Source organism: Alternaria burnsii (assembly GCF_013036055.1).
Source record: "Alternaria burnsii strain CBS107.38 chromosome Unknown 740, whole genome shotgun sequence".
Taxonomy (NCBI): Eukaryota; Fungi; Ascomycota; class Dothideomycetes; order Pleosporales; family Pleosporaceae; genus Alternaria; species Alternaria burnsii.
The window spans coordinates 283063-298811 of record NW_024066112.1 but is presented as its reverse complement, the minus strand read 5'-3'; the positions used below and the strand labels follow the sequence as shown (position 1 = coordinate 298811).

The following is a 15749-nucleotide window of genomic DNA, read 5'->3' as shown; positions in this document are numbered from 1 at the left end:
GGTTGAATGAGGTATCCAGGAATAGATCTTTGTGGAACCCGAACAGGTATTACGCAACCAACTACGCAAGAAGGGTGTCATCCATTCACATTCGAAGTGAGGGTGCCACATAGGTGCACTTGCTTCTGAAGCATGGTGGAAGGAACAACTCTGGATGTTTGCCGATCGTCATCAGAAGTAAAAAGATTACATACACGGTAAAAGCGTAGGCCGCATGTTTGAGATCCCTCTCGTTGATTCCAATAATACTGAGTGGAGGTGTGTGAAGCTGTTGGAGGATTTGCCCGATGCCGTCAGCCATGAGCACGCGAGGGAAGGAGTGCGTGCCAGCTTTGACAAGTGAGAAACCGTTATCAGCGTAATCGAAGCATGAATCAGCATAAAGATGTCCATTTTGTCTCTCACAAAGTGGTAATGGCCGCTAATTTTACGTTAGCATACTAATCTGGCAAGAATCATCGAGAGTGTTCATATATTTTACCACACTTTCGGGGAAATTTGCTCGTATACTTTTTTTCACCCTGACATAGTCCGTAGCACTGCGTCATCATGAACGTTTTGCGTAGCCAACCATGCGGCCGCTACGTCAGCAGAGATATCAGTGTGTGGTATGCTCAGCTTGTTCGCCAACTACGTATCTGAACTGCTAGATCCCTAGTTCTCTCGCCGCGGAAGCTACTTCCTTGCTACTTGTACCTTCGCCCTGCTTTCTGCTCACCGATGATATCCCACACCGTTGGATCGGGGCTTGCACCACCATGGCACAAACAGCCACATGGCTCAAAGTGCGGTGACTCCCGTGCTACCACACATGCGTGCGAGGCGATACTGCATCTCGATGGGTGCGTTGGTTGCTTCAAAAGCTGGCACCTAACGGGCGATGTTTAATGAACTCTATGAGTCAGAAACAAAGTATTTGCGCGGGCCGCTACGCCGTCGTGCGGAGTAGTCTCCGAGATCTAATTCAGTGAACAGTGGGGAAGTTTGAGTAAGACCAGAAACCGCAGCGGAGTGATTGAAACACCTGGGTCCCTTCGCACGATTAGCAGTTTTGGAAGTTTGAAGCTCGTGGTAAACTATCGACGTTTGCTTCGCCGCGATGCATTTGCAAACATGCAAAGAAACCCGTTCGGAGGCTGGCGGAGTTGCTTCGTGTGACTCGTCAACCTGCCTGTAACCATCTATAGAACTTATTGGCCCATCATCTTTCCCGCTGTGCAAACATCCTACACATGCGGTTAATCTAATTAACCAGTAAGCACCCACGCATAACGCCTTGCCCAGCCGGTTGTGGCAGGTCCTGCACTGCTCATGTGCCAAAGTAGGCAGTGCCCGCACCGCTTTGGGGCATCACTCTGCAAGGCCTCCCGTCCAATGAAGCGGGGTGCCGGTGTAATGGTCGGCGGGGGCTGATGTGAGAGAAGCGACAAGGTAGGTCGACGAGGAAAGAACATGTTGCGTCATATGTCTTATCCATGGTGGAAACGATGGCCTAAGGGATTGGAGAAATGGGCGTTAGGCGCTCTAGTCTGTCGGTAGATGTAGGTACGTGTGGCTATGCGCGTGCCGGGCGGCATCGGCCCGCCGCAACAGTCCCGTACCGATCACAACCGGCTCTGGATAGCTTCACGCCGTTGCTCGCCCGCCCAACATCTTCGATTCATTCTTCCCAAAACAATTCCAGATCGCGAACACCAACCCTCTGACCTACCCTCTCCCCATGATATACAAATCACCGCACCCTCACAACATGCTAAGCCGGACCGATAGCTGACGCGCCTCAGCACTAGTTCGTCTGCGTGTCTAAGCCACCAGTCCAATCCCCACCCCTACACCGGGTACAGGAACGGCCCCGCCAATCCTTGCATTCCTGCGATCCACACAATCACCCATGTCCTCGCCTCCGCGATTGGTGAAAGCGTGTAAACTTGTGAAAAGACAGCAGGCTATCTCACGCCTATGTTTAGGTGGCGCGTAACCTCCCACGCATCCTGCGGGAGCTTGAGTTAAGAGCGGGTGTTCGGCGGGAAGCGCGGGCGGGAGATGTGGTGGAGATTTCGAACTTTATTCTTGAAGAATGCGAGAAAAGAGTTGCTAGAGTGATAGGTGATGGTTGTGCAGTGATTTGACTTGACTGACTTGCTCGTGCTTCGAGCCTACAACGTAAATGCTCACTTGACATCACGAACGTTCGCAACATTAGCTACCCGTCACGGGTTGCCTCTAGGGAGCCAACATACCACGTTCATGATTGCTAACAATTGCTCGATCGTCCTCCATGTCGATCTTGCGAGATACCAACAGAAAGGGGTTCTGTCATCCCAAGCGCCCCGCCCAGTAATGCACAGACTTCATCAATCAGCGCAGCCTGTTTGTGCCCCATGCGCATGTTTTAGAAGCGAACCCGAGATACGGGTAATAGACTCGCAATTGAGATGCAGTCGACATACCTGGTTTTGCTTATGGAGAATGTTCGGCTTCAGTCGGGATAAGAACCATATCAGCAGCGCTGATTTATGGTACCTATCCATTGAATCGATGGAAGTATAGGATAGACTTGTATAAAGCATTCGCCTATAAGCGTTAATGCGGTGAAAATTTCTTCGCTGTTGTCTCCGCTAGTGGAGGGCAGTTCGCAAATGTGTAATTATTGGGTGTAGTGCTGAGCGCAATTAGTAGGTGGGGCACAGGTGAGATGATGTACGCGATCCGAAGCTAGATGCGCAAACGGAGATTGTCAAAGCGGTCTCGCATAACGAATCAGCTGAGAGATGCTCCATTATGCGTGATAGTGAGCCACGGCTCATGGTAAGCAACAAACTCCAAATACACCAATGAAGACACGCTGAGGAACCTTCGACCATTACTCGCTACCCGCTCTATTGGGACGCCTAGGCCCGCAAAGAAACTGGCAACTGAGCGTGCGTGCAGGCTGTCGGAAGACAAGGTGGGAATGAAGGAAGTGCGGCTGAGGACGATGCAAGGAAATGACAATCGCTAGAGCCTTTCCGATAGATATGCTGGTGGGGTACATGCGCGGATTTCTTTCATCTAATACAAGGAATTACAAATCGCTGAAGATGCAACCAGGTAGGTCATAATGTGTTAACGCGTAAGCAGCTCTGGGTTCGCGATGCCATCTGACGCTTGACGTTCTCTGGCGCAGCTGACATAGTGGTTCTAAAAGTATCGCGTACGCAGCTTCGAAGCGAGTTCTCCATGGCCACGTAGACGCCGCAATGGATGCCTGTCTCGGCGGCATTAGCCGGGTTGCAGTAGCGCTCAGAAAACTTGTCAATCAGCTTCTCCACTCTGCAGAGCTCGGCCAGAATGTGGTTTGATCGATAGGTATGTTCTTGTTCAGAGCTCAAGAGGCCACTGAACATACGTCGAGGGGACAAGGTATCTACGTGGGTCTCCATGGAGTAACATCCGTCTTGCTGAATACCACCAGCAATCGCTTGATACCAAGATAGTATCTTCATGATGATTAGATTGATCGTGGTTGAGTAGTGGGGGTTCGATGAGCATTCGCAACTCAGGAGCGTGTGGAGTCTGTCCACTGCCGCTGTGTTGGTTGAAAGTACTGACCCCGATGTAGGGAGACTATCGAGTGAGTTGGAGTCTCCAGCAGTAGACTGAGTCTCAGGCGGAGCATATAGGCTGCATAGTATCTGGAAGGCGAATTGGGTACAATCGTGCCTCATGAGAATGTGGGAAGCTGGTGGTGTCGGTAGAGGGAGAGATATCATGGACGGCGGCGAAGCCATTATCTTCTCTTGGTGTGCGTCATCTGGTCCTAGCACATCGAGAAACTGAGTACCAAAAGCTGCCGAGGTTTGCGTTCGATCAAGTGATGCCAGCATCTCAGGCTGACTTTGCACGCTGGTTGATCGGGTATGTCCATGGAAAGCCGCATGTGATGGAGGATACTGTGGTACGGGAGCAAACATCTCCGCTTGATGTGCAAATAGCATTTGTTCACCGCTCGGCCAGATGTTTGAGTGCGAGCTGATACCTTCTGAAGATCTGGAGGATTGGCTACCATCGAATGTGTTCCCCACGGATGCATCCTGGTAGTGGTATTCTGGGGTACGAGGACCGAAATAGAAGGGGTCAGTAGGCTCCGGTGAACTTTCATACGTGTATGATGTAGTACGTGGAAGCAGATCCACTCTGGCTCCAAGAGGTGCATAGGAGCCTGCGGGCGATATATCGCGCTTAATCGATCCATCGAAGTTTCTGTTCTTGCGCGGTTTTCCCAATCTGAGAATGCGTGAGCTCGAGCTTCGAGTGGAAAATATAGTTGACATACCTCATGGAAGGTGAGTAGTTGCAACACATGCTCATAGTGCCGCATCGGTGGCATGTCGGTCGAACTTTGTCGCATTTGACCTGCAATCGGTGTCAGAAAACATTGTCACTTTGCCAAAATGTAGAGTGGATACCTTAGCACGGGAGCAGGCGTCACAAGAAGCTCTCATCTTCCGAGCTTTTGACACCCCATTCAAACCATTAGACATGATGGTGATTTCAGGTCCAGCGACCATGTCATCTATCGGCGGTGATCGTGACTGACGAGGTGGAAATGCTTGAGTAGAGGCGTGGAACATTGTGTATGACAGATGGTGTGGCCGCGGGATGAAGCTCACAAGCAGGCATGAAGAAAGATGTATTATATAGAATGAACAACAACAAGAGAGCTCCGGTCTGAACTAGGTTGGATTTAGGAATGATCGCAGTTGGTATCATGGTGCAGTGGACGTATCTGTGCTGCATGTGGCTGTCAAGCTAGACTGGGCGTTGAGCTGAGACTTGGATGGCAGGGACAGGGAATGCTGCAGCCATTGCAGACGGACGTGCTCTGGATGGCACATGGGGGCTAAGGCTTACCGGCGAACTTACATCATGCTCCATCAAGCCTAGCGCGTTAGGTAGGTTACGGAACCACATGAGCGCAGTCGTGCTCGCTAGTACCAGTATAAGGCCTTTTACCCCAATAAAACGTATCAAAAGCTTCGCCGAACAGGTCGTTCGCAAACTCATGTGGCCAATATGGCGTAGTAGGAGGGTTTGCTACTGAGCACAACAATTGCTCGAGGGAAGAGATCATACCAGCTACCGTGCCGCATGGTCGGTACACGATGAGGCTCGGTGATCTGGGGCTGCGGTTGTAAGTGAAAGGCTAGCCGCATTAAACGGAGAAATCCACGAGGGCTGTACCAATGACCCACCTTTGGGGTACGCTCTTTCTGCGTCTTGCAGCGGCATTGGTTCAGGATTGCAATACCTAGCTTTTCAGTCATCAGAGCCCTGCAAACGATATGCAGACAACTTCTCTGTGCGTGGGGTTTCCTAGCGCTGACTTGCCGTGTTCGGGCTTGCTACACAAAAAGAACGACGCTTGACAGTTTCTGGTACGGCGCAGACTAAGCCTCGCATGCTTGATATAGTGACGTGACAGTGAGATCTTCGGTGTGTATGGTACACAATAGCGTGTCAGGCAGTCTTCAGTCTTTCCTAGGGCTGAGTGTATTGTAGGACAAGTAGCACGCTGCTGTGGAGCCATAGAAAGGCGGCGGACATGGTTCGTAGCACGGGTCAGATGCTGCGGGAAACCCAGAACGCCATCTTTGGTTGAACTTGCTCTCTAGCACTGTATGGCCATTGGATGCATTCGGCTCCTGCATTCGATCCGAGACGTTCCCCGGAGCTGGGCTGATGCGGGCCGATCATAGATCACAAGGATCGCCCGTGCACTGCGCAGCCGCCCATCTCGCGGTATCCTGGTCTCGAGGCTTGCAGACTTGTGCTACGACTTCGTCAAGAGGTAACACGCATGGATGCAATGCGATACATGTACTGTCTACCTTGATACGCTCAGCCTCAGGCACAAATAAAGCTAAGCGAAACAGTAAGCCGAATTGTCCCGTCGAGGCTGCGATGTAGGCAGCGCGGCAGCGGCAGCGGCAGTGGCGACAACATCAACCCCATGCAGAGAGCTCTCGATAATCAAATGCCACGAAGAAGAGGGGCGGAAAACAGCATGTCGTGAGTGCGCCGTGTTGGGGCGCAGACGTAGGTGCAAGTAGGTGAACCACAAGATTGGGGACGGCAGCAGGAGATAACCGCCCGCGCTAGCTTCATCGCTGCGTAATGCGGGGTCACATTGGCTGTCGCTTCACCCCCTATTTCAACAGCGAATATGCACCTAGTGACCTGGAAGCGTTCGCAATCTACAACACGTTTTACAATCTAGAGTCCAACCACTTCATTAGCGGAACGGCATCCAACCCACGCATAGCCAAATCTGGATTAACAAGCCAAAGGACAAGGCGCACCCCGACTTCATATCGCTCAATGTTGAACCACCCGAATGATATGATTCTCAAACCTGAAACACGAAATACTCCCCGACATAGTAGACTACACTGCATGATGATGGCGAGACCATGAGTCTCCAACATGTCACTGTCAAGTGATGCGCAAAGTGGCAGGCAATGCATGATCCTATCCAACACGACCAGCTATTGAATTCTGGCCCTCGCTCCAGACAAGGGCATAGCGACATCAGGAATGAAGAACACATGCTCGAATTTGAGTTCAGTGGCTTCGAGGTCGGACAGCGAAGAGATTAATGGGATGCCAACGGGCTTTTCAACGTCTTTGGTTAGAGAGCGACATGAGCAGGACTGCCGCATGCGACCGCAACTCAGACCGTGTTTCACGACCACCGGCCTTCTTTCTACTTGGGCTCCAATTGCACTATTTTCCTACTCGGCTTCACAATTCACTGGTATGCAAGCTACAGCGAGCAACGACTACTGTTTTGCCGACCAGACGCTGGCGTCATATGCAATCATCGACTGCACGTACTCATCGCCAGCCGTTGCCCATCCTTTAACGCCATCAAGAAGCACGAGGCTCTCCATCTGCGCATCTCCTTGATTCGCTACATGGTCGGCGAACCAACCTGCGGCACGGGTACCACGTCCTTTTGAAGAAGCTGCATTGCGATAATACTTAGCGCTGCTGCAAGTGTAGTTGCTATCGCACAGGAGTGGCCTTACAGCAGTACCAGATTATCTTCCTTCGACCTGCATCTTTGAAGAGATGATAGAGTGTGGGTATGGTAGGGTACAAGCTTTGCGCAGGAAGGTTTATGGCACCACGAATAGTGCCACCCTATTTCAACTGATTAGTCTCAGAATAAAGCGTGTGGGCGAAGATCAACGTCACCTCGTAATCATTGCGACGCAAGTCGACAAGAACAAAGTCCCTTCTAGAAGAATCTGTGTTTTGCTTCATCATCTTCAGAACTTCTTCTCGGCGAATGAGAGTAGGCGTGCTTGTGGGCGCTGGGTAGGCTGCATGCCATGGTGAGGATGAGAAACTGTTCGTGGTGGAGGTGGCCATTCTTCGAGATCTCCCCGAGGATTTGCAAGCAATTGCAATTTTTCGCAACATTTGAAAGCAGTTGTGGATTAGTGACCTTACCATGTGTTGGCGTTGAGATATCTAGTGAGTCACCGGTGGGCGATGATTGGTCCATCCCTGGGTCAAATTAGCCCCTGCGGTGTATACTATGCCCTACATCTTCCCTGGTATGTCACTGCTGGAGGATCATTGGAGCAATGCTAATCGATATGCCATCGAAATTCACAATGGCATACATAAAATACAGGTGCTTTCTATCCAGCACCAGTACCTTTATTCCTCAATAATCACAGCCCCGAGATATCCTATCGTACAAGCGCAAACACAAGACCATGTCTTCATCATCAGATCAAGGGCCGCAGCCCAATCCAACTCAGACTCTCTCATCCGACAAAGGCACCGATCTGGAGATTCTGCCAATCCAAGAACAAGCAGCACCGAACCACGTCTCAGTGATCAAAGGGCTAGGATATCTCGATCGTTTCCTCGCACTTTGGATCCTTCTCGCCATGGCGGTGGGCATTCTTCTCGGTAATTTCGTCGAAGAAATCGGGCCAGCGCTTCAAAAGGGCAAATTCGTTGGGGTATCCATACCTATTGCCATAGGTCTACTAGTTATGATGTATCCCATCTTGTGCAAAGTGCGCTACGAGACTTTACACCATCTTTTCCGCACTCGCGCACTCTGGGTGCAGATCGTTTTCAGTATTGTCATGAACTGGGTTATCGCCCCACTGCTCATGGTAGGCATTCATCCAAACCTTTCTTGCTGGTATTACACTGACTCAAGCTAGCTCGGTCTTGCGTGGGCATTTCTTCCTGATCAGAGCGACCTGCGAATAGGATTGATACTGGTTGGGTTGGCACGATGCATTGCCATGGTATGCTTGTTAACGTTCAGAATCTTCCCTTTCGTTTTCCTCTTACTGACACCTGCTTTCAGGTCCTTATCTGGAACGGGCTTGCAGGCGGCGACGATGAATACTGTGCCATTTTGGTAGCAGTCAACTCTATTCTCCAAATGATACTTTATGCGCCCCTCGCAATCCTCTTCATCAAGGTCATCAGCCGCGAGACTGGCACCGTCGCTGTCTCCTACGAAACAGTCGCCACGAGTGTCGCCGTGTTCCTCGGTGTACCTCTTGGAGCTGCGATTCTGACACGCCTTTTGTTTCGCAAGCTGGCAGGTGCGAAGTGGTATGACCAGGTGTTCCTCAAGTGGCTTGCCCCATGGTCACTCGTCGGCCTCCTCTACACCATTCTCGTTCTCTTCGCCTCTCAAGGAAAACAGGTCATTCATCAAATCGTCTCCGTCGTTCGAACCGCCGCACCCCTGATGGTATACTTCGTTGCCATCTTCTTCTTCACACTCTTCGTGTGCAATAAGCTTGGGTATGGATACAAGTTGGGAGCAACCCAGAGTTTCACGGCTGCGAGTAACAACTTTGAGCTTGCTATCGCTGTTGCCGTCGCGACATATGGCCCCAATAGCGACCAGGCACTTGCCGCCACAGTAGGACCTCTCATTGAAGTTCCTGTGCTGATCGGCTTGGTGTATCTGGTAAAGTGGATGGGTAGGAGGTGGGCGTGGAAGAAGGCCTGATTTGCAATAGTTAACATTGTCTTCATATGTTATCTCATCTGAATTATAGCTTGTCTTATACATAACGTTTCGACCATTCGCCCGCCGCTTGAGCCGTGTGAGATGTTGTTATCATCTCAGACTGCCACCTCGTGACACCTGTTTCTTCTTTCCCAGCTAAGTTTATTACCCACAGCTTGAGATAATTGGTATCAGTTGACACAGCTCAGAATACAGATTTGGCTTTGCTGGAGCAGAATACAAGCCATGCGCATCATCAAACGAGGGAGACTGAAGTAGCCATGCGCTACATCCGTTTGTGGCTAGCACTCGAGCTTTACCGAGGCTAAGACCAATCTTGATTTCTCCACGGAGATTTACCACGCGACTCTGCACTCTATAGGTCGGGCATCTCATCGTTTGCGAGCGGCAACGTACCCTATGTCAACACTTCACGCGTCTTCCGACAACTCACGGGGCGATTCAACCTCTGATGCTGTGAACACCAGGCCCTCGGCGCCAGTCGCGAAAAGAGCTTGCGACGCGTGCAAGCGTCGCAAAGTCAGAGTAAGACATTGCAGAAGACATAAGACGATACGTACTCAACGCTTTGCTGACCTCGTTAGTGTGATGCATTGTCAACACCATGCGCGAATTGCCGCATATCACGCCTCGAGTGCGTTTATAACATAGCACCCCAGAAGAGGGGACCAAAGCGCAAGCGGAACGTTACTACACAGCCAACTTTCAGGGTTTCAGATGGCGAATCCATGCGACAAGCCGGTGCGACAGTCCATCAAAGCGATGCGCGTCTGAGCAACACAACTTTCAGATCGTATGATCTGCAGGTGTCACTTACAGGTGCTCCTTCGTCAGCGGCGAGGAACTTACAGCCCTCGTCCCAAGTACACCAACAACCCGACCTTGCGCTGCACGGCATCGCAGACCAATGTATCACGTTGTACATGAACTACCTCTTTCCCATATCGCCCACCGTCCATGAACCATCAATCCGTGCCTTGGTACCCTTATTGCGAGGTAACGGTGGTGAGGATATGGCAGTGTTACGCAGTCGCACACTTTTAACAGCATTGTGCGCTGTTACGGCTCTCACATTGCCTGTCTCGGTTTTTCCAATGCGAGAACAAATTGGACGTCAATTTCTTACTGCATCGCGAGAAACGCTGAAGTCGCACGAAGATTACGGTTGGTGGAACAATCTATACGGCACGCACAGGCTACGAGCTGACTTGATACTGCTCTCAAAGATATTGAGCATCTAGACTATATCTCTCTAGTCACGAGATACTATCTTTCGAACGCCTTACATGCCGTTGGCAAAACGCGCGTCTCTTGGCATGTACTTGGAGAGGCTATACGTTTCGCACAAGAAATGCGGCTTTACGATGAGACCTCCTATCAGAATCTTGATCCGCTCGAGGAACGTCTCCTCAGAAGCATATTCTGGCAGATCCATACTGCTGACAGGTCTGCGGCGATCTTAAACGGGCGTCCAATCTCGCTTCACCGCGCGTGTCTAGGAGCTAAAGTCACCACAATGTACTGGCGTGGATCTTTGCCTGATGTACCTTTACTGGATTATTCAAGCACTCCGAGCGCTCTCGACATAGAGAGCGTGGTCAGACAGGGATATGACCTCTGTCAAGACCTGTGGACAAAAGCGTCGAGCATCATCATAAAATTCGACTCCTTGGAAATCTGGAACGAAGGCGTCGAGGATCGATCTGCCTTGGTCGGTCCGTCTCATGAAGTCGTCATCACTGATTATCTTGACTTTATTGCCATGATTGATCATTGCCGATTTGACATCAAGGTACCTGAGACAGTAGATCCTGATTCGCCGACATCGACGCGGATTCAACGAGCCTTTGATATCCAAAGAACGAACCTGTGTGTGACTTATTATTGTTTGAAGATGGTTCTTCTCCAGAGGTTCTATGAAACAGGAATATCCGAACATCTTGGCGTTAGTGGGACGTCATACTCGCTTGCATTGAGGAGGCTCGACATCGCTAGTGACATGGTCAGAGTACTATCAGAGGTCTCTATCGAGTCTCTCCAAGTGAATGGGGAGACATGTGTATGTTATGATATGCGTCTTGAAGTACATCTGCTGACAGCTTTGCAGGTAGAAAAGATTCGAAGAATAGGAGTGACTCTCCTTGAACTAATCCAGCAAAGTCACAACCTAGCACTAACCGAACGTGCCAAATCGTTGTTCTTCACCCTTTTAGATGTCCTCTCGAGACTGGATTCTCGCGTCTCCGAAGAGCTCGATTTCAACCGTGGATTCTGAGCAGGATGCATCGCGATGGCTGTGATTTTCATCGTTGAAGATGAAGGAATTGTGATTGATTGTCATGTTCGAACCACAAACGAGTGGACGAGATGACAAAGATGTATCGCTTTGCCACTAAGATGGTTGAGATGTCATGGGTACGATCTGAAGAGCCAATATGTCTTGCTGAGTTCAGTAAAGGGAAACCCTTTAACAGCTCTAGTACTCTGATGTTCGCTTCGATACAGATCTATTTCAGACCTTCGATAGATCCTCATCAAGAACGATCGCTACTGGCTTCTCTAGGTCATCGTCTTCTGCGATTGTCGCGACCACCATCTCACACTTAAAGTTCTTGAAATCTCTTCTTTAGCTCTAGATAGCTACGACCCTTCATCTGAGGGAAGCAAAAATACATGTAGATAGATAACGGTACTGAAGGAGCGAAGAAGACGTAGGCAGCCTTTGCGCCGAGGTTCGCGTTACTGGGGTTGATCAAGATGGGTACAAGCTGGGTTACGAGACAGGCTGCGGCCGTGTTTGACATAACGTTGATCGAGTATGTCTTCTGTCGTAGGCGAGCAGTTGGAGTCTCGCCACCGCGCCAAGCGTCAGTTGGAACAAGAAACCCCGGAAAGACATGAAGCCGACAACAGCTTGAAGAGCAGTGCGATTGTTCTCCAGTGTTCCAAGACCGCCAATGAGAAGGAGCAAGCAAGTGATCGCGATTGTAACATATACAATTATCGGTCTGCGACCGATACGATCGACGAGGAACAGGGAACGATGTTGTCAACCAGCTGAATCGTATAGCTAATTTGCGCGATACCCACTGGATTTTTGACTCCAGCTTGTATGAAGTAACACCTTAAGCACGTCAGCATCCGGACTCAAGTGTCTCGTCATGATACGTACGGCAGATATCCCTGGGCGAAGTTGGCGCCCACGAACTGCTGGGCAATGTATACGAGACACACGATCAAAGTGCGGCGCAGATTCACACCCTTCAAGCATTCGAGGTACGACGCACTTTCGGATTGTAGTGTGGGCTCTCTCTGAACTGCCGCCTCTAGCACCGCGACGGCCGCGGCAGCATCGTAATTTGGGCCGTTGAGTTTACGGAGGGCCGCGATGGCTTTCTCATGCTGTCCGTGAAGGATTCACCACGAAGGCGATCCAGGAAGAAGTATCGTGCCTAGGACGACCATCAGAATCGGGGGTAGCAGCTGCGAGAGGATAGGCATGCGCCATCCCCAATCATTGTTGATGAACGATCCACCATAGCCAACAAGTGCGCAGGACCACTAGCTTACCACGATCATAGTACTCTGGGAGGGTCAGTGGCGTTGCTAAGCAATCAAGTAAGCTCAGTCAACTCACCACCAAGGTCAAGCATATCTCTCGCAAATTGTCGGGTACGATCTCTGCAACGCATACAGGACAAAGTGCATGGCCCAAGCCGTACCCAAGTGTGCTGATGAGTTTCGCCTCAAAGACCATCATGATAGAGTTTGCGAACCCCTGAACGAACATCCCGACGATGCAAAGTAAGCAACCAACAAGGACTACCTTGCGACGACCAATCTTGTCTGCAATGAAGCCAGCAGCAAAGGCAGCCACGAAAATGCCAATTATCGTAGCAGCGTTCAACACTTGCTGATCGCGTGCGCTTATCCCAATGGCACCTGTGGCTGTCTCTTGACCAAATCGATCGAGAAATGCAGGACTTGCCATGGTGTTGCCGATCAGAGCAAGTCCAAACCCAAAGTTCACAGGAAGGAGGAAGACAAACAGGCCTAATTCACGACAGTTAGATAGATGATGAGTGCAAAGATATGCTCGAGATACACCATGCTGGTATTCGCTTCTGTTGCCAAAGATCACTAAAACCTGGGCTCTGATGGTTGGTTCGATGGTCAACGACATGAATTTGGGCATCTTGACCATGGACGGTCTTTTCTATCAACCCTTCCATCGATGCATAATACTTGTGTAGTCGAATGATGAATATTAGACTTCTTGGAGCCGGTTGATAGATTTGAACTCCGTTTTCACACTAATTGCTGCCACAGTACTTATAACAACGCGGGGGGGATGCTTGTTTGACCTCATGGCATAGTCTGGGGTAGACTGTAATTCTCCACGGCGAAATGGTAAAACCTCGAATCATGGGCATCTGTTACCGAGCACGTGGTAACAGCCCCATGACTGGGATCGTGGACGGCGGAAGTTTAGCCATGTGGTACAATTGGCTGGCGGCGCCGGGCTCCGCACCACGGTAGGTTAAGCGCCTCACATTTCTCCGTGGCGAAACAGAATCGCGATACGCGTAAAGGAATTTCTCCATGGAGTAATATAGCATGACAACAACTTCGGAGCGATGGAGACCGACTATAATCGGCTCGAGCTACATTGCTCGACCCGATCTGGTTCGTTTCGCCGTCTCCCTCAAGTTCCTTGACCTACACCATATTCATCATACACAGGAAAACCAAAAAGCAATGTTCAGCAACCCGATAATACCTGGATTTGCGCCGGACCCTTCTGTCGTTCTTGTAGACGGCATCTATTATCTTGCGACTGCTTCCTTCCATTTATTCCCTGGTATCCCAATCTATGCGTCCACAAATCTGCAAGACTGGAGGCATATCGGTTCGTCTGCTTCTTCGCACTGTCCTAGCATGAGCGCTGGCTGAGGCTTCCAAGGGAATGCAATCAACAGATCCACACAACTCGATCTGCATAATGCGACTACATCTGCGATACCTCTCGATGATGGCAACGTGATGGTAGCATCTGGAGGACTACTTGCACCCACTATCCGACATCACAACGGCACTTTCTACATCGCCTGCACAAACTGCTACCACGGAAAGGACAACTGGCAAACCGACAATTTTCTAATAACAACTGACGACATCTGGTCAGACAACTGGAGCGACGCAATACCATTTGATTTTCACGGCATCCATCCTTCACTTTTTTTCGACGATGATGGCCGCGCGTATATCCAGGGCTCATGGATGATGGATCGCATGAAACAGCCAAGTTGCACGATCAAGCAGTTTGAAATTGACGTCAGAAGCGGATCCGCACTATCTGAAACGCGTGAGATTTGGGGCGGCTTTGCTAAACGAGATACCGAGGGTCCACACATTTACAAAAAGGATGGTTGGTATTATTTACTAGTGGCTGAAGGCGGAACCTTCGAACATCACATGCTGTCCATGGCACGCTCAAGAAATATCTGGGGACCGTATGAATCTTGTCCAAATAATCCCATCATGACTGCGGATGGCAGGAATGAATACGTGCAAAATATTGGCCACGGAGAAATCTTCCAAGACATGAACGGGGACTGGTGGGCAGCAGTCTTGGGTGTACAGGGAGACCAGGACAAGGCACCAATGGGGCGCGAAACCTTTCTCACAACAGTAGAATGGCCAAAAGATGGATGGCCCCTCATTGAGCAGCCACAAATGTCGTTCAGCACACCGCGCACAGTACAATTAGGTTTCGCTGCGGCACAGCTGATCAAGAAATCGCGATTAGTAAACCCCCACCTGGACGATTTATACCTGCATAAGCCACTGCGGAGTCCCTACAAGAAATCCGGCTCAATAGCGCTCACACCCCATACTTCAACACTCTCCGCGGCATCAGCGCCTCTCGCTTTACTGGCCCGCCGTCAACGAAGCGTAAACGCCATTGCTGCAACGACTGTACTCCTCGATAACGAGGCCACTCATTCAAACGCGATAGGTGGATTAACTGTATACAAAGATCCCCTGCGCCACGCTAGTATTTCCGTCGCCCTGTCCACCCGTCTCATCCACGTCCACTTTGTTGACGCGTCCAACGATTACGAATACACAGCATCATACCCAGAGCCCGTCTCGCGTTCATCCACAGCTGTAGACCTCCGTATCATCGCTGGCGAAGAGCGTTACGCACTCGAGTTCCGCGACCCCGACCATGACCGACGATGGAAGCAAGTCGACATGGTGGATACGACTATGCTGAGTGCACGGGATTTTACAGGCACGATCATGGGCATCTTTGCACTCAGGGACCGCAATGCGAGTCCGAGTAATAGCCCGCGTGACGACTGTGACAGTGGAAGCGACGTAACGGACCAAAAGGTCACATTTCGAGATTTTGAAGTCAGAGGTTAGCGGGACATGTTACTTTTGTCTTTTCAAGCGATGGCGCAAGGCGCACGTATGGCGTATAGTATTTCTAGTTGATCGATACCCATGATGGGGCAAGCAAAGAAGGCTCGGACCAAAACGAGCGCCCGCATTACATTGATGTACGACCCTAACTATGGCGGCGCCTAGATAGCTTCGCCGGCTTGGCCCTAGGCGGAGTGGATCTACGCTGACATGTACGTGAGCTAAGGGCGGAGTGGGTTCCAAACTATCACTCCGC

The 15749-nt window shown here is 50.5% G+C and overlaps 7 protein-coding genes across 7 annotated transcripts; 2 read left to right on the top strand and 5 right to left on the bottom strand.

Annotated features, from left to right (window-relative positions):
- Window positions 1–686: 686 nt before the first annotated feature.
- Window positions 687–884, bottom strand: GT037_004942 (uncharacterized protein; the record flags this gene model as incomplete). The annotated part of the gene is made up of 1 exon (XM_038929989.1): window positions 687–884. A coding segment is annotated over one exon (198 nt), but the record flags the coding sequence as incomplete, so codon positions are not given.
- A 2211-nt stretch (window positions 885–3095) lies between these two features.
- On the bottom strand, window positions 3096–4613 carry GT037_004941 (zn-ii 2cys6 regulatory protein; the record flags this gene model as incomplete). Its single annotated transcript, XM_038929988.1, has 3 exons — window positions 3096–4266; window positions 4316–4395; window positions 4449–4613. 3 exons carry the CDS (start codon window positions 4611–4613, stop codon window positions 3096–3098), a joined length of 1416 nt encoding a protein of 471 aa, XP_038786938.1.
- A 2208-nt stretch (window positions 4614–6821) lies between these two features.
- On the bottom strand, window positions 6822–7416 carry GT037_004940 (uncharacterized protein; the record flags this gene model as incomplete). The annotated part of the gene is made up of 3 exons (XM_038929987.1): window positions 6822–7006; window positions 7071–7185; window positions 7240–7416. 3 exons carry the CDS (start codon window positions 7414–7416, stop codon window positions 6822–6824), a joined length of 477 nt encoding a protein of 158 aa, XP_038786937.1.
- Window positions 7417–7769: 353 nt separating this feature from the next.
- GT037_004939 (arsenical-resistance protein) lies at window positions 7770–11336 on the top strand (the record flags this gene model as incomplete). The annotated part of the gene is made up of 7 exons (XM_038929986.1): window positions 7770–8180; window positions 8232–8318; window positions 8381–9018; window positions 9529–9586; window positions 9646–10225; window positions 10687–11120; window positions 11169–11336. 7 exons carry the CDS (start codon window positions 7770–7772, stop codon window positions 11334–11336), a joined length of 2376 nt encoding a protein of 791 aa, XP_038786936.1.
- A 328-nt stretch (window positions 11337–11664) lies between these two features.
- On the bottom strand, window positions 11665–11865 carry GT037_004938 (maltose permease; the record flags this gene model as incomplete). The annotated part of the gene is made up of 1 exon (XM_038929985.1): window positions 11665–11865. The coding sequence occupies one exon, from the start codon at window positions 11863–11865 to the stop codon at window positions 11665–11667; it is 201 nt and encodes a 66-aa protein (XP_038786935.1).
- A 196-nt stretch (window positions 11866–12061) lies between these two features.
- Window positions 12062–13256, bottom strand: GT037_004937 (uncharacterized protein; the record flags this gene model as incomplete). The annotated part of the gene is made up of 5 exons (XM_038929984.1): window positions 12062–12185; window positions 12234–12457; window positions 12632–12646; window positions 12699–13114; window positions 13169–13256. 5 exons carry the CDS (start codon window positions 13254–13256, stop codon window positions 12062–12064), a joined length of 867 nt encoding a protein of 288 aa, XP_038786934.1.
- Window positions 13257–13678: 422 nt separating this feature from the next.
- Window positions 13679–15493, top strand: GT037_004936 (uncharacterized protein; the record flags this gene model as incomplete). The annotated part of the gene is made up of 2 exons (XM_038929983.1): window positions 13679–13970; window positions 14025–15493. The coding sequence occupies 2 exons, from the start codon at window positions 13679–13681 to the stop codon at window positions 15491–15493; spliced, it is 1761 nt and encodes a 586-aa protein (XP_038786933.1).
- Between the last annotated feature and the right edge of the window lie 256 nt (window positions 15494–15749).